This window comes from Myiozetetes cayanensis, unplaced genomic scaffold (genome assembly GCF_022539395.1).
Source record: "Myiozetetes cayanensis isolate MyiCay16 unplaced genomic scaffold, myiCay2020 scf1, whole genome shotgun sequence".
Lineage (NCBI taxonomy): Eukaryota > Metazoa > Chordata > Aves > Passeriformes > Tyrannidae > Myiozetetes > Myiozetetes cayanensis.
Window position 1 is genome coordinate 137,703,024 of NW_026086604.1, and position 27,053 is coordinate 137,730,076.

The following is a 27,053-nucleotide window of genomic DNA, read 5'->3' on the forward strand; positions in this document are numbered from 1 at the left end:
TATTTTTAGCCGGTTTATTTTAATATTCTGTGATGTTATTTAAGCTCCTTTTGAACTAAGAATGGCGTTAGAATGGAGAATGTTTGGAGTACACTATGATTTGGAAATGCTGCACTTCAAACATCATTATGGAAGTTGTGAAGGAGAGTAGTCCCAGCACGCCAGCCCAGTGAGTGTTGTATTCTAAACCTTCCTCTTCATTAATAAGGTACAGTGTAAGAAAGCTTAGGCCGTGTCAAATAGCAAATTTCATTTTGAACCTCTTGTGTACAAAGCAAATTTTTATGTCCTATTGCCGTAAAATACAAAATTTTACATTTTTGCTCAATGCAAAAATTCAGTGTTTTCATGTCACATTGTATAAAGAAAAAAAATGAGGTAATGATTCTACATATGCACTACTCTGGGCTTCCTGTTGTATTTCCAATTTCCATAGTAAAGATGATTTCATTATACATTTGAAAAATTTCAGGCATATACATAGATATAAAGTGACTGCTAGGTAATTTCAAATTCAGAGCTTTAAACCTCGATGACTACCAGCTTATTAATAAATAAATAAATAAATAAATAAATAAGAACACCAAACAAAAAAACACCCACCACCAAACAAACCACAACTTGGAATTATTTACTGTCTCAAAAAAGCTCAAGATCAAAAGCAGTATAAATGTACACTAAATAAATATGATAACAGTCTTCCAATTTATAGTTAATATATTTTTTGATGTTTAGAATAACAAGCATTTAAAAGTGCAGTGTCAAAACTAACTCACATATGTCTACTCTGTAGGAACATTATTAGATTTCAATGGCAAAATCTTTACAAAAATAATACTAATTAAAATAACCATGTTGGTATCAGTTGTGAGGAACAGTAGCACTCCTCATACTATATAAATGTGCTTTTGACTCACAAATTAAATAATTTGCAGGTGTGCATTTCAATCTTAATGCAGGTTTTTTGGAAGCAAGAGGAATTCCATATATATTTAGTCAGCAGACTGCTGGTATTTCTATCATGCTTAGAGAGCCTGTATCACATAAGAATACACTTCTTTGTAATAGCTTGGAGTAGCATAAAGATTAGAGTGATAAAGTAATATATATATACACATATATATTACCTGTTCTTGCCTCTCCAGCCACTTGTCCACCATGGGATGACTGGCACTTAACGATGAACGAGCATTGTCTCTCTGAAACTGGTTAGACCAGCTACTAGTATCTCGTGGGAGGCTTCTGTAGTTTTCATCTTTCTAGTTTAAAAGAAACAAAAAAGTGTCTTATAAAAAACAACCAGTCCTTGCACATTAACAATGCAACTGGTTATTAAACCAATACAAAAGGAAGACTGACAAAAGAGAACACAGGCCCAGCCGGACCCAAGGACAGCGCGATTGCTCAGCCACTCCATTGCGAGAGCTCCCTTTCCTTAACACCAGGGGAGCCCAGCTAAAGCCTCAGTGGAGTTGTAGACCTTGCACCCATTCGTGCTTCCCTTCCTCTCTTTTCCAGCTTCAAACCTCTAGTGCACAGACTCCCCAAGTAACATATTCAGAAAGGTTTTCAGAGCAACAAGTTCCTTATTTTCATTCCCATCAAAAGCAAATATCCCAAACAAGAGTCCATCCAGTGAACGCTACAGCCACTACACCATTTTCCCAAGTCTCTGTATGTAATCAATTTTACAATCAAAGAGGTCTCACTGCCCCAGGTACTGTCCTTTAGACCAGAATAACATGTTGTAGAGTTCAAAACTTGAATTTATTATTCCACATAACAGTGCTTTGCTTGGTTTGCCTGAAGGTAAAAAAATACAGTCACATTTGTAGAAAAGCAGCAGATGGAGATTGTGCTGACAGAGATACACTGATCCCACCGAGAGAAAATTATTTTTTTTCCTTTTTAATGATGAGTTTGTCTGCACATCTTTCCCACAAGCTGTACAAATTCTTCGGCTTCTAAAGATTATTAGTCCTTACTCAGGCTGATCACTAAAAGCCAATAAAAGCACAGAGGCAGATTCTTAATGATGGGAGTCACCTTTAGTCTAAAGTCAGTGTTACTGATAACTTACATAGCTTAGATACCTCCAACTGAAATAATACATGGAACTGAAATTCTGCTTAGCTTTTCAAAAGAGAATTATAAATACACTATAATCTATATAAGTATCCTTCCTTCAGAAGTGGAGTATTTTTTCCAGTCAACATTTGTCTATCTACATGCCAAATCAGATAATTTAGAGAGAGTATCTATTTTTAAAATAGGACTGTAGTCCTACATATTTTGCAACATTACCACTTTTAGGAATCTCAAAAGTCTCTAAAATAATAAACAAACACCAGTGCACATTTTCAGCTAAGAACTATTATTTTCTTTATTTATAGCACACAGCAGATTTTTGGCCCTTTCTTACATCAGTACATTCCATCAGCATGAGTATTTCCATTCCCTATTTGCCATACAGATATTTCTTTGCCCTGGCACAATACTAGTCCAATATTCTAGATGCAGCCTCAATTCCCTTACAATTGTCCTTCACAACTATATTAAACGTATGACAGGCTTTGCTAGGAAATTCAGGTCTCAGTATAATTGTGAAACACAACACTTTACAAAAGCTTCCTGTGCAAGAGCAGTCTTTTCCCACACATATCAAACTTAAACTTTCTTAACTGGTGACGTCTTTTCTTGAAATAGTTTGTAGTATAAGTCTTCCACTTCAAGACATTTAAGTTTAAATTCAACCAGTACAAAATAACCTTGTAAAAATGTTTGCACAAGTAACCTACCTAACAAATCACCATCATACATTAGTTTACCCTGGCACAAATGAGGTAAAAACTTTGTGTTTTTCAGCAACTACAAACAATCCAGTTTTCCACTGTTGGTTAACCACACAGTAAAACTAGAAACCTGCTCAGTGTCTTGCTTAGAAAGGGACAGTGGAAGTCAGCTTTGTACAACTGTCCCTCAGCAAAGCCATAAAAGCCAGGGAATGCTGTGTACAAATTGATTTTTTTCCTGTTGCTTCTCTTAAACAGCTCTTTTCTTCAGGTGACAGCGGTGTCACAGTTCCTGTAAGCCAAAACAACAATTTCTCTTGTTCAAAGTGGTGGGCAGGTGTAACAACAAAATCAAAGTCTGACAAAGAAATAACAGAAAAACCATTTCATGCACAAAACCACCCATACAATTGGAGCACATGTTATTGTCATCTAACAATAACTATCTGACAGACCATCACCTCCTCTGAACAAACAAAAATTTCTTCCTATGTAACGATGTTTTCTGTATTTCTGTACTTTATAGATAATTCCATTTTTTTATTGATTCATGTTTACAATGTTCAACAGAAACTTTTTTGAAAGACATTTTTATTTTTAAAGCACAAAGATCTCTCTCCACACAGCATCTATTACCCATGCACAGGAGTGTTTTGCAAGAGCAAGAGAGAAGGAAAAAAGTTCATCTAGGGGTGTGTTGCTCTTCAATCATTCAATCACCAGGTCTCGGAATCATGCCAGGGAGTCTTATTGCACAGGGTTTATATTGAAACTTCGTGTTGTAAAAAGTCTCAAGTGTCACAGTACACAGAGCAAGTGTAATGATCTAAGCTAAGAAGAGAGCCTCTGTTTGATGCATCTACACTAATGACAAGAATTCTGCAAAGAGTTTACTCCTAACATTATCTGTGCTGACCAGAAGAGTATATTCATCCCACCTACCGAAACATTTCTGCTTGTAGTCCACTTCAGTAGAAGGTTGCCTTTCTCCTGCTAAGACCTATACCAACTCATTTTATACAATCAAGTCACTCAGCAATTTTTCTGACAGCAGAAATAAATGTTGGAATGGTAGAGGGATGTGGTTTCTGTAACTTCTTTTTTTCTCAGCACTGTTCAGAGGCTCAAAATAGTGCTATTATCAGATTGAAATAAAATACCAGTGCTGCAATCACACATACAGAGTCACGTTGGTGTTGGCCAAACAGTGAAACATTAGAAGATCAACCAGCCACAGACAAGTCCTCCACTCCTTTCTGTGTCACTGTTTTTTGGCAAGCAGCTACCCCTGTACCCCATGCGTGACAGCACTGGGACAAGCACCAAGCTAGACCAAGTGCAGAGAGAGAGCAGCATTTTCAACACTGCCACACACAGTCCTTCTCACAGACAGCTGCACAGCAAAGCCTCAAGGTGCTCCTGGCTACCTGTAACCCCATCTATGCAGGGGCTTCCATTACTGCTACTGCCAGATCTAATTCAAAGACAGCACTGGTGATCAACGAGAGAGGTGGAGGCAAAAAATAACGCTGCAGCTCAGACATCAGGATTTACTGAACCAGCTGCAGTGCTGCCTGTTATTTTAGATACATATATATATATGTAGGCTTGTGATTTTTTTTTTCTTAAATATACAAATGTTAACCCAGAAAGTTTTACTTGTCTTCAGCATGATCTAGCATTAGCACATATGTTCCCAACATCCAACTGGAAAAGGTGTGTGTCACTTTTAGCTGCAGTACCATAAAAAAAAAAAAGATTTCATGGTACAGAAGCCATCAGGGTCACACAGGGAATTCTCATTTCTTCTGGAGCTGCAGCTGTAAGCCCTCCTGGGACCAGGGCTGACATGCATCATCAGTTACAATTAAATGTTCTAATTTATTTTTTTTTTTAAATTTCTTTCCCAAACATCTTTGGGGACCACAGGCCATGTCAGTTTCATCACGTTTGAAATGGAAATTGATCAATATAATACTAAAACTGCCAAGTCATAATATCACCACTACACTTAACAGCAGCGTTTTGCAGTAATTTTAATGAGGACACGTAATCTAACACTTTGAGATTTAGTTCAGCGTGGTGTCCCTGCGGGGCTTTGCTGGAGGGTTGGGTGAAAGGGGACAGGAAAAATAAAGCAATTTTTGCTATACTTTTAATTTCAGATGATTTGCAATATATAACAAGATCCTCATCAAAAACTCTGCAGCTTGTAGATAAAACGATGAATTAGCATGATCTGTGTACTTCAATTACTAGCTGCCAGTGCATGAGCTCACTTGTGATTTTAACCCACAGTTGTCCCCCTACAGAGTCCCAGCATCATGAATCCAACCAGAACATCCTCCACACAGTACAGTGACAGTTCCACATCTGCCATCTCATTTGCTACTAGGCCACTTTCCAAATAGTGAAGAAGTTGGGTTTTCCCTTTGTTTTGACTTCCTGAATGCCTAAGGTAAAGTGTGATAAATTTTCATGTACTTTTTTTTAAAAAACAAACAAACAAAAACAAAACAAAAAAACCCACAACCTAGATAGTATTATAAGAGGGATAAAATAGATTGAAGACCCCTTCAAAGTAATCCACTGAAAGAAGATATAAAAAGTTAAAACCAAGCTTTTACTTTCATTATTTCTACAGAAAACAGCCCACGTCTCATTTAGATCTTCTAAGAGACCATTTTGGACACTGACCTCTTTTTGTTATGCAGTCTTTTCTTGTAAAGTGTACACTTTGGAAAGGCTCCTCATTTGCTTGGCTTTAGTTCCTTGTCATGGCCTCAGATGGACATAGGATTTGATGATGAGAGGTGAGACTTCATTTAGTCTTTGGAGATTATAATTTCACTTGAGAGACTTTGGGCAAATTCATGCCTATAAGTGCATTTCTTGTTGAATCACTCACTATAAAGGCTGCTCTTTTTTTTATGCTCCACTATATCCGTGTTAGAACCTGAACAGTTTGGTGTCACTCTCAGAGAGGAAGCTAAAAGCTACAATTATCAAAACAGTCACACAGTTTATGTAAATAACTCTCTGATAAAAACATCTGTTTATAAATGCAGCAATACATACATATATCCATTTTCCATGCCGTCTGAAGGTGTAGCAATCAGTTTTTTGTTTGGTTGAGGTTTTGTGGTTGCTTTTTAACTGGGTTTTAGACAAATAAATATGGTATAAGACAAAAAAAAAAAAGTAAAAATAAAGAAGACTACAAAAATAATGTCTATTTTACAGGGCAAATACATTAATTAACCCAACAGATGCATTGCAGGAACAAAAACTCCATTTTAAAAAAACCAGCTACTTACATAGATGCCAGATTTGGAACTATTCTCTCTATTCATTGGCATCTTTTAACAATTTCTACCAAACGTCAACAGTTTTATCTAGAAAGTAATTGTACCAGTCACTCCTTCTAATTATCCATACATGTTAAGAAACTGACATTACTGCTTCAGGGAGTTTCCTTTTCCTCCCAGTAGATATAGTTTATTTCATCATTTCACAATTTAATTTCCAAGCCTGCACTTTTTTTGATGCATACTGAAGAGCTGATGACCCCAGAAGCTACAATAATCCAGGCACAGAAGAGCCATCTAGCACATAGAAGGGACCAGTTACATCCACCCAGTATCAAGAACCTTTGCTCTTAGGCCATTCTCCAAGGAGCAAAGTAAAAGAGGACTCCCACATTAAAAAACTGACACAGCTTCATGCCTCCTATCAGCTCAGACACGGAACACTGGTCATTTCCAGCAACTGGCAAAAACAGATTTGCAGAAGATACAAACCTAAGAGCCTAATAAAGAACTCGCACGCACTATTTACGATGAAAATAGATGAGAAGAATGACCACTCTACAGTCATTCTGATATTTTCAGAAAGACTTGTCTTCAGAAATGACCCTCTGTATAGGTCCATGAATGGAATTAATGTGTTATGCATGGACAATAGCTCATTAGGTGCCAAGAAGGAAAAAAGCTATTGAAAAGCCAGTGTTCTGCTTAAGTTCTATTGCCTTACACTCGGAAATTTCCAGAGTTGTCCAATTCCAATTTATATATTCCATGTTATCCTTTGACTGACAAGCAAAGCATGACCTTAAAAACAAAGCAATAACTAGGGGTCATGATGAACAGACAGTTTTCTGTGCGTGTACTGTTATATGTAAATATTTAGTGTCAAAGAATATGGGCTAAATTAAGAGTAAACTAAAAAACATGTGACTGCCTATTATGTTGATCTCTCTTGTTTACAACACACAAATCAAAAATGTCATGATCTCTGCACGTATGCACGCAAAGCCAGAAGTTTCCAAGCAGTATACACTGATATTTCTCAGATGCAAAAACAAAAAAGAAGCTGCTTCTTCCATTCACTCTTTACTTACTAATCTCACAATAAAACCTCACAAGAGATAATGCAAAATAACCAAAATAACATACAGTAGTTTATATTCAGTAATTATAATTCAGAAGCTGGATTTTATATCTGTAAACTTAACTAAAAAAACATAGCTTTCCCTGGTCTCATTTTAAAGTAAAATAAATTAACCAGTTAACTTAAGATGAAGCTACAATTCTGATTCCTCTACACATTAGACTTAGCAATAATTTTCCTCTTCTACTATTTTTCATTCAAGTGAAATATTCTCTTATGCTGTGCCACTTTAAAGGCATCTAAAATTTTTAAGGTATGTCTACCTGTATACAGTATATACCCTATACAGGTGCCTGTTTAATTGCAATAACGTAATTATGCACAATCCTACCATTTTCATGAGAGATTTGCTTTTGTACACAAATGTATACATTTTACATCAATTTGGATCTAGATAAAATATCATTTTTAAAGTTGTTTGTTCATTTTAAGTGTCGACATTCCTTCATTTGATTCCTTGGGAGAGCCATGAAATTAAAATGCAAGAAGGGAAAAAAAAAGCTGATAATTAATTAATTTAAAAGTGTGCCCTGAAGATAGGATTTAACAAATAGAATGTCAATATTAAATATATTTGAGTAGGTAAGAGAAACAGGAAACAAGCGGGTACAGGAAATCTCACAAGGACCTTATATCTGGATCTTGACATGAAGAATATCTCATATACCACCAGCAGTATCCTTTTAAGTGTCAGGCAGATACTTGCAGGTGGCCACACCTCTAAAATTCTGCAACTGGCTGTACATGTAGAAATTTGCATCTGTGATTCTGAAATGAAGAAAGGAGGCTGGCATATGAGTAACCATTCTTTCTTCTCTGAGTAACCAAACTCTTTCTCCCCTCTTTCTTCAGTACACTGACAATCATTGAGAAGTGTATGTATTTAAGGTCAGAAGCATGAAGGAGAAGCCCCAAATCCACAGCAAGTAGCAGTGCCTTCTCACACATTCAGCCCATCCTCCTCCCCACTGCCCAACCTCACCCAAACCACCCACCCTTCTCCAGATGGAACAACAGGGACAGGGGTCTCCACAAGGCTCCCAGCAAAGCATCCATCATCTCATCCAGCTTGCCAGTTCATTTCAGACTTTGGCCAGAATCTCTCCTGCAGTCTGTGGGGAAAGCCCAAAGGGGTACCAGACAGGTGGCTTGTAGCAGTGTGTTTCTCTTTTATCTGAGTTTATTGCAGCATCAACACCTTCAGCTCCTTGCAGTCTAAGCTGACTTTCTCACACTGAACAGCTTCCCATCTTTCTCCCTCTTATGGTTTTAATTTTTATCCACATTTCTTTTACTTCATGTGCTCAGCAGGCAATGCTCTTAAGTTGAACATCTGTGTACAGGAGCTGAAGAGCTCGTTTATAAAGAGATAATAAAACTGGGTGGTAGCAAACAATGATCATCCCCTTTCTGTCAAGGCTGTAAAACAAAACCAGGCTCAGTGACCTGCTAAGTGTTTCAACCCCAAAGTTAGTCATAACAGAATTAAGCCCAGAAGGTGACTAGGCATCCCTAGTTTGAAATCCTGTTTATACTGGAGCTGATTTTCCCCTCTAACTAAAGCTTACCATCATCTCCCCAGCCATACTTGTCCTTTACACTGATTAGTTCCATATATGAGTGAATTTTATTCTGAGACTGCCTGTTTGTCTTTCTTGCCTGCTTATATGACTAGTATTCATTGCAAGATGAGATAAGTTAATTTAAAAATGCAGCAAATATAGCAAAAAAAAGCTGAAATTTTCACTGTTTAAAACATGCAGGTTCATGTCAGAACACTGATGGGTAGCACAACCTTCAACCTGAATTGTATACTGAAGTTCTTTTTCTTGCTAGCTACACATTCAGTCAACATTCAAACACACTTTGCACCAATACATAACCTTGATAATCAGAAAACAAATACTTGAATCACAAGTGTATATGGTTGCATGGTTGTAGGTACAACTAAACAGATGAAATCAGGTCAAAACCCAGATCCAACTGTTGCCAAGGAAAATACATGTTTTTCTAAACTTAAAAAAAATCACTAAACCTGAACATCCTACTTTTTTTTTTTTTTACAACTTATTCAATCTTTTATCAGTCTACTCTTTCAGGCAAAGAGTTTTTCGCCCTCAAACCCAGGGAGAGAAGTAAAACCATAAAAAATTAAAAGCAATAGATTTAAGATTTAAACGTGGGAATTTACAAAGTACACATTCACTTAGTTGAATGGCAGAGAAGCAGCCTTCAATTATCCTATACCATGTACTTGAGAGCTTTTTGTTTTCAGTATAGCTTTCATTGTCTCTCAGAGAGATGCTGTACACCACATTTACTGAAGTGAAAAGACAAACAACCTGTGCACATTCCACCCCTCCTTCATCCAGAGTAAGAGACTCGCTCACCGAGACCCTCCTTGGCATTCCCAGCTCGTGATGCAGCACCATGTCCCCTCACATATGGACCAGACATTGCTCATCCAGACACTGCTCACCCATCACAGAGAGAGAGACATGGGCTAGCACAGCACTGGGACTATAAATACACACTCTTCCTATGTGATGAAGAACAAAGACTGAGAATGATCAATGGACCTGATCAGCCTCAGAGCAGAAGTGGGAAAAAACCTCACCAGTTTTCAGATCTTACACAAATAATCTGTCTCTTTTGGGGGACAGAGAGGAAATCTGACAGATGGGCATCCACAAATGGATGACGGAGCAAAAAGAGGTGAAACAATAAAGGAGATGGAGAAAATCACACCTTCACTTTGGATTTGTTGTTTTTATTGTTGTTTCTCCATGCTTAACACATCTGGTCATGACTGACTTTTGGATGCAAACAGCTGAATCCTATCCATGTACACAGTCCTCAGCAAACAGAACAGCACATACCAAGTGATGCACATTGGCTGTTACCTCGGTGCACTAGGTATGGATTTTTCACTTTGTGTCTCTCATTCCCAACTTGCTGGTGGTGATAAGAAATACTGTATTTGCTTTTGCAATTTGAAAGGTAGGAGTTTTGATTTCTTTCCTAGAGGTTTTATTTTTATTGCATTAAAATATCAGTAGCTACTCTGTTAAAGAAATCAGACAACTCTTCATGGTATTTAGTGAAAGCACCAGAGGCAATGGGCACTTAAAGAAATAAAAGTTACTTTATCAAAACATAAGAAAAAACTCTTTTACTCTAAGAGTGATTGAACACTGGAAGAGGTTGCTCAAAGAGGTGGTGCAGGCTCCATCCTTGGAGATATCTATACTCAAAACCTGACTGGACACAGACCTGAGTAACCTGATCTGGCTGCCCCTGTTTTGACCAGAAAGGCTGGACTCAACAGTCTCCAGAGGTACCTTCCAATCTCAGCTGTTCTGTGATTCTGTGAAAGTCATGAATTTTACACGCCACCCAGGACAAAAATAACACATACTATGTTTATTTTATATTGCACTCTCTCTGGGTACGATTCCTCTAAAAGATTTTATCATCACATGACAAGATGCCAGCAACAAGTTACTATCACAAAGAAAGAAAACTGATGCATATAACTTTTGTTTTCTTGAATTTCCATTATTTTCTCTCCTATAAAAACATTTTTTACATTAAAACGCTCCATTTGATCATCAGAGGATAACCCACTCTTCATTTTCCATCCTCTTAGTCTATGTGAAATCACATCTGGAATGACAAAAATCATGACTATCTTACTGAAAAGAGAAAATCCCTGCTCAAATAAACCTGGATGAAGAAATATTTGCGGTAATTGAATTTTTCAGAACTTCTGTTTCAAACATTGCATTTTTATTTCAAAAGCAGAAAGCTGTATTCATCATGTGGGGATTCAAAACCTATTGTGACAAAGATGCCAGGCTCTTTGCAGATTTCCTGTACTTCTCCTTAGCAGATTCTGTTGAATTACAGCACCTTTCCAACATTGTTCACCTGGCACACAGCACCTCCCTTCTGCAGGAGTACAAAGAATGCCAGGAGTACCAGAGAACGAAGTTCCCAAGAAGCATCAGCAACACTTACGCCTTTCGTTCTCACAACGATGCCCAGCCTATTAGTCCACAGTCCTCCCTAGTCAATTTCATAGATTTACACTCTGCAATTCAGACTCCCTGACTATAAAATGACACTAACACAAAAAGTTCAAACACAGGGTTCTTCAATCCTTTGAATTATAATTAAAATCTATTAAAATACCATGTCTTTGGTGACAGTGACAAAGCAAACTTCACTAAGCTGTGTTTAAAAGGACTCAAAGCTAAACGAAACTCATTTTCGCTTTAAATCTGATTTTGACACTGACATACCATTATTGTTGAAGCTTTTCAAAAAATGCATTCATGATTTTCCCTATCTAGACATATTTCATTAGGGAAATACTTTTTTTATTCTGTTTACAAAGAGGATTAGAAAGCATTGCATCTTTCACATAAATATAAAACTCTGTAACCCAACAATTTGAAAATTTGTACTGCTCATTCTCAGCCCATGGGAACAGCAAAAATACCTGGAACAGGAGATGTGGAAAACAGAATGTTTGACAGATAAGATATTTGACAGTAGATGAGACTTAGATCACTCACATAAAGTTTCAAATTCTTTCTCTGCAATTTACAGAGCTCAAAAAGATTAGGTTTCAAAGTAGGAAGAAAGCATATCCTAAAAACAATTATTATTCCCAGAAGACACCATAATTTTCCACCTAGAAATACACATATGGACAAACCCATTTAACAACAAATAAGCAAAAAATCTGGCTTCTGACTAAATGGCAAAGACAAAAAGAAAAGGAAAGAAGCAATTACAAAACAATGTGCCAAGTACACTCAGTTATGTGTTTGCTGTTGCTGATCCAACCCACAGAGCATGTTGTGTGCCATTTGCTTTGCTCCAGGTGGGTGACCCAAGAGCAAGAGGCACATGCACAAACATTTTACTCTCTCCTGAGCTGTCCTTCTTAACATACATTTTCACTTCTTTCTGCTGTACCAATGTTGTTATCTCTGATGGAACAATATAGTAATCAAAAGCAGAAAAGTCACAGTAGGAAGGTTTTCCTAAGCTGGTTAGCCACGCTGTATCTCTGCATTAAGCAAGACAGGTTAACTAGATAAGTCTTGCACCTTCCAGAGAAGCAGGATCAAAGCAGGTAACTAATTTGAAATTATAAGCCATTCCCTACCACAAATGGAGATGCAAATTTAAGAAAGCACATTGAAAATATATGGGATAATTAATTCACTGTCGTTATAAGATGCAACATATCTGGTTGTTGCATTTACATTCTTCCAATACCATGACACAAACATCTAAAGAAAAAGAAACATGATTTTCATTAATGCAGCTCATATCTATTAAAAGTAAGTAGTTAAGCCAATAGGCTTTGGTACTGAATTATTAAGAATGTGATTCAAAATAACAGTTATTCAGAAAACAACAATATCAAAAAAGATTTCACTGCAATGGAAGAAAGCACACATGATATGCTTCAGCTGTGTACAATCTGTTCACCTATACAGTTCAACACAATTCAAACAAAATCCCAGTTTGCAAATCCAGGCCTCTGAGAAGAGATTCCTACTAAGAGATTTCTTCTGGTTTCATTAAAATGGCTCAAGGAAGCAAGAGACAGGATTAAGTCAAGTCATGAGTCACTAGGTTATACAGATATGCCTCACACGTACACAAAAAAATATTTGAAAATTATTTTAATATTCAGTTACAAAAAAAATCCCCAAGAAGTGAATTTACCTACTAAAGCTGAAGATAATCATAAGCCAATTTTGTGAATACTTTCACAGATGAAAAGACCTAATCATTTGGTTGAAATCACTCATGGCAAGGATGAGGTCAGGAATTACTTAGATGAGTACAGTTACCAACACTACAATAACTTGTAAATAATCAATAATTCTGCAAATAAATAAGTACTTTGGGACAGAAAGCACCTGGTTTTCAGTTGCTCTTCCAGGTGAACAACACAGAAACTAGAAATTAAGCAAGATTCCAATTCTCTAAGGAAACACAGAGTGTATTACAATATCCTGATAATAAATAAAATGTTTCCTCACAATAAGATTATCTAAGATATGGATGAGAGTGCACATCCAGTTTAGGCAAGGATTTCATATCAAAACATTCTACTTATTGCAGCAGAAATGCATCTCAATTAACACACATCCAAATCTTCACATGACCAACTCAGGCCCCTCCAGAGTAAACTGTGTCTCTGCTCATCCCTTCTTTCCCTAGGGACAAAGCAGATCCTACTGTCTCCATCTATCCTAGTACCTATAGGCAGCACTACAGTTTCTTCAGTAGGATCCTTCAAACAGCCCGTATTTTCCCTCTTCCCCTTTTCCCTTTCTGTTGCCCAGAACTACTGGCATATGTCCTGGCTCCTCACAGACTTTGGTGCATGGCAGCACTCCCACCCCTTCATTTCATCTCAGCTTGGGTATCTGCCCATTTTCCTGCCATTCCAAATTCTTCATACCCAAAATGAAACAAACACCATTAAGAAGTCTTCTCTCACTTGTCCCCAAGAAATAAATCCCCTCTGCTAGGCACATGCAGTTTCCTCTCTGCTAATTCCTCCAAAAATTGGACAGGGTTTCTACCTGTCAATTACTTCTCCTTAGAGGTGACGGACTGAAAGTAATGTCACTTCTTAAGAGTCAGTAGGTGGATGAAGCTTTTGGCAACTTTCCCAGAAACCCGTTTCTTGTTTCTGCAAGATACTGCTGGGGCAAAGTTGCTAATCTACAACTGTGCTGCAAATCTCAGCCCAAGAACATATGTTCTTGTGCTGTCAAGAGAGAGAACTGCAGTGAAAACATTACATAGTGCCAACCGCCCACAAAAGATATATGGGTGCTCAAGCCCAATGCACTGAGCAGAAAATTAAGATTGTTCTCATTGCTTTTCTCAAAATGTCTGTCATCTATAATCAATGAAACAGTCTGGAACAAAGCACAGCCATCTCTTTGTTATACGAGTAGCTGAAGAAAACAACCTAAGAAAATAGTGAGGATTTTCTATAGTTCAAATAACACAAATATATTTGTAAAAACTCAGTGTTAGTTCCTGGTGACAGGAACTTCAAAAATACACCTTATAAAATAATAATAGAAATGAAATTGTTGTTTATATTGGGAAAAGAAAGTAGAATTCTTAATATCCATTCCTAAGAGAAATAGGATTGACTATAAAATCTTGACTCACATGAAGCAATTAAGACACTGAAAACAGAAAAAACCAGTCTAACACAAATGAACTCGAGATTAATTCATAACACACATTGCACAGCAATTACTATTTAATTCCAGATGTTTAGTAAATCTTACCTATATTCAAAAGATCAATATAAAAAATATGCAAAAAAGGTAAACCAAATTATCAGTATCTATTGTGCTAATTAATATAACTTAAATTTTTTCCAATCTTTTTGATTTAAGGTTCTCTGGTGCCTTGTTTCCCATCACTGTATGAGATCACATGCATTCCTTTCCAGCTTGGTCACTGTACTCCAGTAGACATGAAATATTTTCACAAAAATCAAGAGTAAGTACATGCTGAACAACTAATGATGCAAGAAAACTAGTGTGAAAGATGAGCTGCTGTTCAGTTTCCTCCAATTTCTTCAGACACTCAGAGAAATTTGATCATGCTATGTATGGCCCTTCATATCTATGCTTGTGGAGTAATGAAATGTCATCTCACTATGATTGCAGAAAAATTAACTGAAAATGTTAATACTTAAAAAGGATTAGATTATAATTTTTCTTCTCTGAATCAGAATAGATTAAAAGACATTATTTCAAAACAACATACACTTCTGTGCCACAAGTGCCACACCAGTACAAGTGACAGAAAATATACCATTACCTGCAATCCTGCTCCAGCAGAAACCTAACAACACCATGTTAAACAGACACCTCTGCATGCCTATAAGCACTGAGCTTTTACAGATGTTTTTGAAATGAACAAAAGCCCACCAAAAATAGCTCAGTTCATTAGCAGCATATAATGACTTCTTTATTTGGGTGACGGAGTCCCAACTGCTGAGTCTTAGTTTGCATTTATACTATGCAGAAATAATAAAAATGAAGGGAAAGAAATAAAAGCTAAAATAAGCTGTGTATTTGCCATGATGACTTTGTGCTGTATAGTCAATATGGTAACCATAAGTGTAATATTCTTTTTAAATTACTCATTTCTATTAGAAAATACTTTTTTTCCTTCTGAGTTTGTCTGCAAGTTATCATCACAAATATGGGCAATGTTGGGATCTGTACAAAAGGGTATGTTTCTTCCAATTTATTTTTTTTAATAATGCACTGAGAAGAGAGCTTCCTGCTGACTTCTCTAGTGAGTAATGCAATTCATATAAAGATACTGAAATCATATTGAAAAAAATATGGAAAAAATATTCACTCTACATTTCACTATTTTGGTTTAAAGAATGTTATTGAAATGAGAAATCATTTGCAATTTGTGTTTTGTGTTACTTGACTAGAGCCTCAGAAAGTGAAAACTAGCAAAGCTGTGTCAGAAAGACAAACCAGACCAGCTGTGGGCATTCAGATTATTTACTGACATTAGGACTTCTACAGAGATCAGTAAAAATCATTACAGACAAGGCCTATTAACTTAAAAAAAAATAAACCAAAAAAACACCACACCACCCAAATGCATGACAGCATTTAGGCCCTGCTTTGCAGAGTAATGAGTAATCTGAGCTTCAACTACAGCTAACAGCAAAAATCAAGTTTTTAGAATCCCTGCTGTGTGGATCACAAAGAGTATCTGAAGAGCAGGACACACGTGTGACTCATACACTTCTCTGCTGATGATATGATTTGGAAGACAAGGTCAGAAAACACAACTTTAAACAAGGAGCAGGTGAGAGAGGCTGGAAATAATTCAGGACTCATACATATTTTCCATTTATTTCATAAAGAAGGAGAAAGAAATATACCTTTCTTTCATGCGCACTGGGCACGCCAGGGGTGTTCTGCTTGAGGAATCCTGCTGTTGTGGACCACCTTGTAGGGTTTTTCCGTGAAGGTTCTTCTGAAGAAAAATTTGTGTCACTTACAGAGGTTGAGAGGCCAATCAGTGCAGGGTCACTACTGCGTCGGACATGAAGAGGCATATCTGAAGAATAAAACAGACAGTAAATAAACACTGACTAGATTTAAAATGTTTTTGACAAAGGAAAAATATTTTTTCAAGCTCTGGATGGGTGGTTTTGACCAAATGTGGTTTCACAGAGTAAGGAGTTATTGACCTCAGCATAGCTCCTCAAGGACAAGGTCTGTTTCCTCAAAACCACAGCCTTGCTGCTTGGCCACACAAGGAGAAAATGAAGGGAAAATCAAACTCTGAACACAGCACAGCTTGGTGGCTTTCTGAGTGTGAGCACGGCATCGCTCCTATCTGCTGGTTGTTATGTAAAATAAAAAAGAGTGAGTAGCCAAAGCCTGGTGACAAAGGGGTGGACTAGGACGATGTGCCCCCCATGCCACTGCCTGGGCAGTGCTAGCACAGCACGCTGTCAAGAAGCTGCCAGCCAGCAAAAGGCAGCCTCCTCACCCTCTAAAATATACTCTCAATTTCTTTCTCAAAACTTATGGAAGAGACTGTTTTCTATTCTGCATTCTTCCTTTGCCTCTTCCTGACAGCTGAAACAAGATCAGTGCTGATTTACCCTGATTCCCTTAGCCTTCCAGCTGGCATGAGTGACAGAAGAAAAATATTTCATTAGTAATAAATGATGCAGCAGGCAGGTAGACTGATTGGAAAGAGATAAGGTTTTCTTAATATACGCAGAGGTCACATCCATTCTGGAAACTTTGATAGCACATTAAAGGTAGTTTTTCTTGAAATACAACTTAATTTTTTTCAATTTCATTTATTATCCTACAACAAATATCCACACATCTATCCTCTCCTTGCCCAAACAGAAGTTTCATTGCCTGAATTTGTGACCTCTTAGTACTCTTCCACTCAGCATCAGAACAGAGGGGCTGTGATTTATCAGTTTTATTTCTCTTTATTGCTGCACTGGGAACCTTGAATGCAAAGTGGAAAAGAAAAAGGTGAAAGCGATGGAACGTAAGCAGCAGAGTCAGTGGAAAAGTCACACTGGACAACAGCTGAGAATAAAAACCAGAACTATGTTTTAATGCTAGCATGAAACAGTTCCCAAGGAAACTGAAGGTGCATGTCTCACAACACCAGCAGGAAAACACAGTGATCGAAGTTGTTTGTTAAATGAGTGGACAATCAACAATATCTTTACGTGAATGCCACATATAATACTAATAATCATCTTATTTTGCATGGTATTATAAAGACACTGAGAAATACAGAAAGTCATGCCACACAATGAAAACGTGTGAGGGTTTTTTTAAATTTGCTAGGACTCTTGCTGTTGAGATATGCAGAAGTGTACACAAACAAACACCAAAACACTCTATTTTATGTTCAGTATGGCAAACAATAACAAAGAATTCATGTTTTTTCCCTCACAACTGTTGTACTATTTCTCTTTCCTTTCAATTTTTTCTTTTCATTTTCATAACAGAGTTAATTTAGAGGAAATAAAATGCTCTTATGAATATGTATACACATATTTATACACATACATACTCTATACACACATATATATGTGTAAAACAGAACAAGAATTAACTACAAGAATATTTCATGAAAGATCACTAATTATGCAGGAAAGTCTTAATGGTCTCAGTTAAGTCTACTTGGAATTTGATTGCTCAGTATATACTCATAAACTCTTATAGAGGGTTTTTCTTTGATTGCCTTGTCTTCAACTACTTCAAGTTTCATGAAGCAGGTGAAGGCAAAGCATCTCCTCTCCCCCTCTACAGCAAACATACTGACAGTGCACTATATCAAATCACAAGAGGTCTCTGAACAAAGGTGGCTCAGCTGCAGCCCCAGCCAGTGCCTCACCACACAGGATGAAATGACCCCTTCAGAGCACTGCCTGTGCTCCTGGTGCAGCCCTGAACATTCACTCTCGTTTATTAGATCAGCCTGAGCCAGAAAGTGGCTCTCTAGTATGTAGTGCTTCTTAAGAAAAATACTAATCTATGTTTGTTCCAAGCAGCACCCCATGCATATTATCCTGTTTGCCTTAGCTACCCACCCTACAACAGAGAACTACAATTTTCAAACATGAGTTCACTTGCTCCTTATGCTTGTACATCTATATATAAGCACGGTGATAGCAAAATGTTCTTGTATTTTTACACTTCTTCTCCAAATTGCTTGACAAAACAAAAGTTCAGTTGGGTGAACTTCTGCAAGAAAAGAAGCCAAACTGCCAACAAAGAAAGAAAGGAAGAAACTGGAACTCAAGCCAGCATTTCTGGAGAGGAACAAGCCTTTATCAGTTCCTTGGCTTTCACTTCGTAGTGAAAACCTGACAGTCTGCCCAATGCTAAGAAGTAGTGACTTTTCAAAATACAGGTAGTCAATTATGCAGCAGAATTCCCAAATATTAATATGCTCCAGAGAAAACATTAATATGAGAAGCTTCTCTACAATATTTACTCACAGATGAGCCACCTTTAATATGATCAGCTCCATTTTAGTAACATTAGTTATTGAGATATTTTCAGACATTTTTTGAACACTTCTCTAAATCTTTTAAAAAAAAAAAGGTGATCTGTCAATATAAAGATGCAACATGGCTTATTCTAATCTCTTCTTATGAAAATGGTTCAATAAGGAAAAGTAATTTGCATTACTATGCAAATTTCACAATAAATTATGAAAGACAATAATTTGGGTGTGTCAGATCAATGTATTTCCTGGTTAAACTAGAAATTTTAACATGGCAATATTTTTGTATTACTGGAACGGGACAAGCACATGGAGCTAGATCTAATGCATGCATGGCAATGGCCAATACTGCTCCAGGTTTAATCCAAGAATTAAATCCTGTTCACACTATATTAACCATAACCTGTAAATAAAATCTCCTACATTCCTCTCTTCAATTCTGTTCTGAGAGACCATTCTAATTTGATTTTGATACTCTCCATTAAAACAACAACATAAAAGAATATATTGAACAGATTTTTTTTTTAACAAAACACAATATATTGTTGGATACAAACCTCTGTTTTACTTGAATTTATAGATTTGAAGAGGATATACTTTGAAATATTAAAAGGAAAATCAAAAGAAAGGAACTTAATAATTAAACCACAAGATGAAGTACGCATGGGACCGATGCAATGTCACTGATTCCAGGATGATGGCTGATACCGTTTGAAGTCTGTGGTTTCTTTGAAGAGTGGATAAAACAGCAATGAACTCTAATCACAGGGCTTCAAATTCTCTGTGGCACTAATGCACTGTAAATATTGATTTGCTTCTGCAGCTAAGGTGCCTTTTAAATAAGCACTTGAAACGGTAAATCTAATAATGAATTACAGGAAGTTTTAAAAGTCTAAGAAATACGGAAAAATTAAATTAAAAATCATGAAAGTTACCACTAACTCAGTTCTTGAGTCACATTCAAGGACTTGAAGTATTCAACCACAAGTCAACTTCAGAAAGAATTATATGTGACAGAAAATCCCATTAAGTTATGTATGTAGCCAGAGTTCTGCTAGAAAACGGTTATTTGTAGGATATATCCAAGCTGTATAACAAAATGCTCACATTCATAATCATGAAATTCTGACTGGAAGTCTCATTTTATTAAAAGCAAGAGCAGTTTCACTATAAATTATAAAAACAGCCAATACACATTTTATAACCATCTTTAAATGTTAAGAATACAGAGTTGTACCTTCCCTTCCTGCCAGCAATTCCATTTTTATTTTAAAAGGGTCGTCACCTTCTCTGATTTTCAAATACACTCACGAGCAAAAGCATTTGAGGATCTGGCAAATTTCATCCATAAAGCTGAATATGTCGTCCTGTGTGCAGGCATTCAGCACAATGGATGGTGGTCTCCCAGAACAGAGCTAATATTAACCTTCCCATACCAATTTCCTCTTGGACATCAGCTTGGAGGGCACGACTAGAAAAATACATACTTATATTTATATAGCATAGTCAAGATAATTTTACTCTGAAGATTTCTACTGATGTTTCAGCTCCTCAGTGGAACTGCAGCTTGCACAATCTGGTACACAGTGGATTTAAGGCATAGAAATGAAAAAATTATCTCACAGTCATTTCTGGCCACCTCGCACAGACCAACAGGCCCACAACTGATGAGTAGACCAGGACAGGACGTTTTTTTCTCCCCACACTCTAGAGATGACTCTGTGAAAATGATGATGCAGTAAAACCAAAAACCCTATGGGAAAGAGTAGCTTTTAACAAAAGACCTGCTCAGGTTAGACAGAGTTCCTGAAAGTGAGCCCATAGATATGTATCTACATCTGGGTGTGTATCTACATCCTGTGTATACACAGGACACACATAGATCCTACCCAAGCATCAAGAAAGCAGTCTGGGGATGGGAGACAGAAACTGAAGAGCTTTACTGCCTCTGTTGCCAATCCAGCTCATCATTCCCCTCAAATCCCCATCTAGAACCCAAGAGAAAGGATAAATCAGGGGTCATCCAGGGGCTGAGGAAAGCAGAACTGCTTCTTTCAGCTTGAAGTACTTGAAACTGCAAGTTAAGGTTTTGTCTATATTTAACTGAAATATCTGTTAAAAAATATTTAGATTAGGCTTGAGTTTCACACTCCAGCACAGCTCCCAGAGATCTGGTTCCAATTTCAGTAGGTTCAGTTCAGTTCCTTGTTCTACTCAGCTGGACACATCAAGAGCCAAACATCCCTTGTGACCTTCAAAAGCTCAAATCCCCTAATCAGTTCAAATTTCATATTTGAAAACCTCTAGAGACAAACTGATGGTAACTTCCAAAGACCACTAAGGCTGCTGTAAACCAGACTGTGGACAGAAGAAAAACAGTTGCAGACAAAAACCAGCTGACTGTGAACTTATCTACAAACTGCATTAAACCCTAGCAGCAGCTAACATAAACCAGCACTTCTCTACAAGATTAACAAAGCAGTGCAAATCAAATGTAGGCATCTTGAATCAGAAAAGAAGAAAATATTAAGAACTTAAGCAGTTCCAAGAGGTGAAGAACTTCCCCTGGGACAACGGAACCATCTGTCCTGCAGAAGCAAACTTGGGCATGCTACACAGAGAAGGCAGCTGGGAGGGACACGAAACAGGAGCACTGCAAAGCTACTGCCAGTTGCAGTTCTTTTCAGAAACATACTTTTGGATGTGACACCAAAGGAAGGGAATAAATGTGTATATATACATATAGACATATATACTTATATGTATAAATATACACACACCCCCCAACAATTCTCTCTCCATGGCCCAGAGCAGTATATTTCTCTCTCCTAGAATCCATTCCACTTTTAAATAATTATTATTTAATAAAATATTTTGCAGCATTTCAGAATGTCAAAACCTCAGAATTTATGTATTTGTATTATTTCCCCCAAGTTTATCCTCCTGTCATTAGTTGCCTCCCATTCCCTTACAAAACTATCTTTTCCTTTCATTTGTCACAAACAATATCTCAATTGTCCCCTAAAAGTTGCTACATAGCACATAACTTCACCTTTGCCTCTCTTAATTCTCTGTTGTTCATTTTTGTAAATATTATTCTAGTCTTAACTTGTTCAGAAGGCACCCAGAATAGTGTATGTCTCTTATGAAATACCCTCAGTGCTGTTTGAATCCTCCCTGTCCATTTTTTAACTTTGACACTAATACATAACCAACAATAATCACACTTTGGTATTTTATTGTCATGGTATCAACCCAGAACATCCACAGAAATCCTAAAACTTTTTTTATAGTCTCACTTCATCATCTTTGTCTCGGTTATTAAAGCATTTGTTCAGTTTAGATCACTATTCTTAAACATTAGCTTCTATTTATTCAGGCTGAATCAAACTGCAGTCAGTGTGTGTACAACATCTCTTCTGGGCTATATATCTTTTCCTCATTTGTTTTATTCTATTTTTCCAGTCTATCAACATCTGAAAACTTAATCAACAAACTATTTATAGTACTGCTTCTCCCAGATTTAAAGATGTTAAATAAAACCAAAGCTGACAGGAATCCTCATGACACCCTACAGGACAACAACCTCTAGACTAAGATTGCCTTCAATTTTTAAGATTTCTATGCTGATTTTTAAACCATGTTGAAGTGGTTGTGGTCACATTAACTTAGAATTTTCAAGACATTTAAATATCTATCCAATGCTTCAATATTTGCAAGTATTACATGAATTATACAGTATTCACCTGCAAATGCTAGGTATCTCATGTTCATGGCTCTCCCTTTCAAAATTACAAGAAAGCTTAAGATGACATAGTTTAGATAATTAGCATTTCTCTACCTCAAAATATGTTTATGCTTAAAAACATCAACTCATAAAATTAATTTCGTTATGTTCAGAACTCTTGATTAAATAACACGATTGCCATTGCTCTTAGAGAGAAAATAAATCATTGTTAGCTTCACACAATTCCAAATATTTATAACTACTTCACGTACAAACCCAACTGTTTTCAGTTATTCTTCTAGCTATTCATCGCCAAACAACAGCTTATGCACTTCCTCGCAGACATATTTTCCATGTTATCAAATATTGTTCTCTGCTTTCTTATTTCTTTAGCTTTAAAATGGCACATTTCTAAGCATTTGCACATTAAATCATGACGAGTCACAATTAGCCTGTTTTCCTCCTAGCCACTGCCCCACACCACTGGGGCTCTGCAAGGCAGCCACACCAGGAGTGGGGCAGAGGCTGCACCACAGCACTAAAAATGCACAGGGTGGTCTAGCAGATGGCAGATGAATGCAGCAGGTTGTGTCCTTAAACACGACATAAAGGTAGAGAAAATACACCTGGCTGCGTAAAACACACATACAGAAGCCCAATGCATGCTAGCACACCTTTAAGAAACTCAGGGCATTGTATCAGCATGTGTATGATCAAAAGTGACTCACAGAACAGTAAGATCATCTCTGGAAGAATGGACAACAGAGAAAAGAACGCAAGCAGGCCACCAAAAAAAGTCTTGTTACTAAGCAAAATAAAGAAAAGTCCTTACCTTTTTAGTATAATTTTCAGTTTCTTTTAATAGAATCTAAGTTTTCCATTTTTCCAACCATGACTGCTCAATTACTTGAAATTCAGAAACAAGAAAACAACCTGCCACAGTTATATTTTAATAATGAGGTAATGTTAAATCCTTATCTTGAAAGGCCTTTAAAGTAACAATCTTCCTTCTCTTTCTCTAATATTCTTTCTTCTTACTTTTGAATACTAAGATCCAAGAAGAAAATTATGATTTCACCTTGAAACTCAATTTACTTAGACACTGACTTTTAAAGCTAATTAGAGAAAGAGCTTTAAAACTGAAATTAAAATTTAATTACCTACACCCTCTCTGTCTTTTCTCTGGGCTTTTTTCTAAAATGCAAATATCTTTGCATGCCAAAAGAAAAGACAAAAATGTCAGATTTTACAAATGTTCTACTCATCTCTGTCAAAAAACTGTGCTTCAGAATATTTTAACGAGCTACAGTCTCAGGTTTTTGGGTACAATCTTCAAGGATTTCCTTAAAATATGCTGGATTACCTCTTTACCTATTTTCATGCTACTGCTACAAAGGTAAGAAAAATGCACTTCTAGTCCTCCAGATGTTAAAAATCTTTGCAAAAATTTGTGTCTTACTTCTTCAAACAGTTGCACGACAGTACAAACATCATCAACTTTGCTGCTGCTGAAGTTTTTTCTGCTTTCATCAAAGATCATGCCTTGCTAATAAGACTATGATTGATATTTAGTTATATTATGATGAAGACACTGTATTTCACATCTTCATTTGTTTTGTAGTGCAGGCAAGGGTTTACAGTGACGGGAGCAAATTCCTCACTGCTTTGAGTTCATAAAGCTTCACCACTCTGACACAAAGGAAGGAAGTTGGTAGATATTTTTCTTACCACAACTTTGAAAAATCCCCTAAAACTTAATGGTGAAATTGTTCCTGTTAGTAAACATAATGCTGTGCTGTGAAAACTGTATATTTTCTTATGGTCTAAATGCTTTACGTAGGCTCAGAAAGGCTTTCTTAGAGGAAGGTGTTTGAAACTTTTTCCTGGAGAGAAGGGAAGAAATACAGATGCAACAATAAGATTTAGATTGTAACTCGAAGAGCTCTGCTGGGAAGAACTAGGAATGATATAACGTGTATAATACACCTTACAGTTCTTTCATCATTGAGTTTCAGTCAGACAAAACCTGCTGGGGTTGCCAATGTCGTGACGCCTTTCTGGTCCCCAGGCCATCACTGTGCTTTTATGTGAGGAGGAAAAGGGGTGGGGAGAAGTGCCACTACCCTGCAGTACCAGATATTAGGGGTTCAGAACTATTTGTCAGTCTGTATCCATTTCTGACTTACCAAAGAATAAGCTTTCTTTCAACATTCCTTGCCAACACAGCCTGGTACATCATTACATCACCTCATACCTGAGGTGGGAATTCCAATTTGGATCATATGCAGACGCCAAAGAGCTAGACATGCTTAATTGCAATTCAGCAGGAATATGTGTAATTATCAAGAGATTTGTTGTTACACAAGTCCTTACAAAGCTGCTACTGGAATCTCTCTCCTTCCCTACTCTCCGTGAAAACCTAATACCTCATGCGCTGGCTCATGAATTACAGCACAAAGTGACTTGTCAGAATGGTGAAGGCCTGCACTGCCCAGAGGGCTGCAGAGCCTCCAGGCTGCCCATCAGCATCACCTCTGTGGCGACTACCCAGTGAAGAAAACCTTACTACCAGCCATTCCCTGGGCAAACAGCAAGGAAATGAACACCTGCAGCAGTTCTGCTGGGGTTTAGAATGGGAAAAAACACCCAAACTTCTGGATTTGTAAGACATCATGATAGAACCATCACTAAATAGCCCACTGTGTACACAGGGTATGGTAAATAATGGGTGGCAGCAGGGATCGCTCTGGTGCCTTAATTACGTGAACAACGAACAAGTTATGTATGTTGGCAGTTTACCTCCTTTATGTTTGAAACAGTGAGGGAAGAGGTATTTCTTTGCCAGCCATCAGATGAACACTCCATCTTTGAAGGTGTTTGGCTGTTAATCTGTTATATCTCTATGTTTCTATGGAGAAGCTCCTCCCCATTGAGTGGGCACTGGCCAAACCTCCTTTCAGGCTGGGTTGAGCATGGCTGGCTCCTGCCTTGCTCCACTGCAGAGAAGTTCAGGAATCATCAAAACCTTTACTAAGATATAAAAACAATCACTCATATCCAGTTCACAGGCCACTGTCAAGCTGGAGAAAGCAACAATTTTGGAATATCAATGCCTGGAGGTGGATCTGAACCCGCATTACCCAAAATCCAGATAGCGATGTTACAGAAATTATTTAGACAGATTTTTAACTGAAGCATAGTAGTTATGACAACCAAGGAAACTTGATCACAATCATTTAAAGGGTTGGGGAGTTTCTGGTCAGAAATTATATGTGCATGCATTCTCATAGTTACATGTACAAAACAAAGAAAATAAAACGTGGAAAGGAATAGCCTCTATGCAAGCTACTGAGTCCCAACACAGTAAAAAAAATTACAACTACCATCTATAATAAGATAGAGTGAACATAGTCCTGAACAACTATTAAAAATTATTAACAGCTTCTGCAATTTCAATGGCACTTGCTCTTGTTTCCATGACAGAAACATTTACTAGGATTATTAGAGGCATATTGGTACATTCATGAAACATGCTCTCATTAGTGTTACCAAGCCTCAATGAGTTAAAAGTTCCACTGAACTGCTATCAGCTGCTGATGATCAAGAAGAGAGAGATCTCAAGCAAAACTAGGAAAAGGCCACGTCATGCCACCCCATGTGCTCAGATAGACAATATTTAGCAGAAGGCTCTTCTGCACGCAGGGACTAACACAGCTCAAAGGCAAAGCATAGAGCATACAGATCTGTCATTCAGCTGCAAGTATCAAGTTGAATTCCCAAAGACAAACCAAACATTTGCGTGTTTAAATAATGAGATGAAATGCCACCAACCCTCCTCGTCCACAGGGAATGCACGGCAGCAGAGCTGCCATGCCCAGGACATGGGAGGGCAGATAGTGCGGCTCTCTGCTGTGCCTGACCTTTCACTGGGGGTAGGTTGGAGAATGGTCTGGGAAGCTGCAAAGTTTGGGGACTACACAAACCTAATGATGTCCAAACAAGCTCTTTCCAACTACATGAGTGGGGAATAAGAAGCTCCAACTTCCGCACAACATGCTGAAAACTTCTCATTAACTCTTAAGGTTAAAGATCACTTTCTGCAGAAAAGTCTGGTGTTCCCAGTAGCCAAATAGTGAGTAAGACAATTTAGACCATACTAGAAGTTGTTGTTTAAATTGTTCAGATAATACCCACAATGGGACAATAAAACAGAACACCTGCTGTTCTCCAAGGGGTGACAGACCAGTAGACATCCTTAATTCTTCTTCTTTTCTAGAAATAAATATCCCTTTATTGTTTAAAACCATGCCTAGTGAGCACTAGTGGACTAGCTGCTGCCTGAAGCATGTGCAAAGTTTAGCATTCCTACCTATTTTTATAAAGTCCAGTACAACAACAGGGAACCTAAACTGTTTTCTTCTGGAAAAGAAAAATGTTTTCTATACCTTGGAAAAACTTTGGCAACATCTTTTTTCTTTTTTTCTTTTTTGTTT

The 27,053-nt window shown here is 37.3% G+C and overlaps 1 protein-coding gene across 13 annotated transcripts in view; it reads right to left on the reverse strand.

Moving 5' to 3' along the window:
* The window catches only part of PARD3 (par-3 family cell polarity regulator), a 446,652-nt gene that overhangs the window by 251,098 nt on the left and 168,501 nt on the right, over positions 1-27,053 (reverse strand). For 8 of the 13 annotated variants that reach the window (XM_050332175.1, XM_050332238.1, XM_050332169.1 and 5 more), the window contains exons 4-5: positions 16,219-16,397; positions 1,128-1,259 (exon numbers count right to left, since the gene is read on the reverse strand). In XM_050332175.1, the coding sequence (XP_050188132.1) occupies positions 1,128-1,259; positions 16,219-16,397 (311 nt within the window). The remainder of the gene's footprint in view (positions 1-1,127; positions 1,260-16,218; positions 16,398-27,053) is intronic. The other 5 variants (XM_050332210.1, XM_050332249.1, XM_050332203.1 and 2 more) reach the window with 1 other exon arrangement.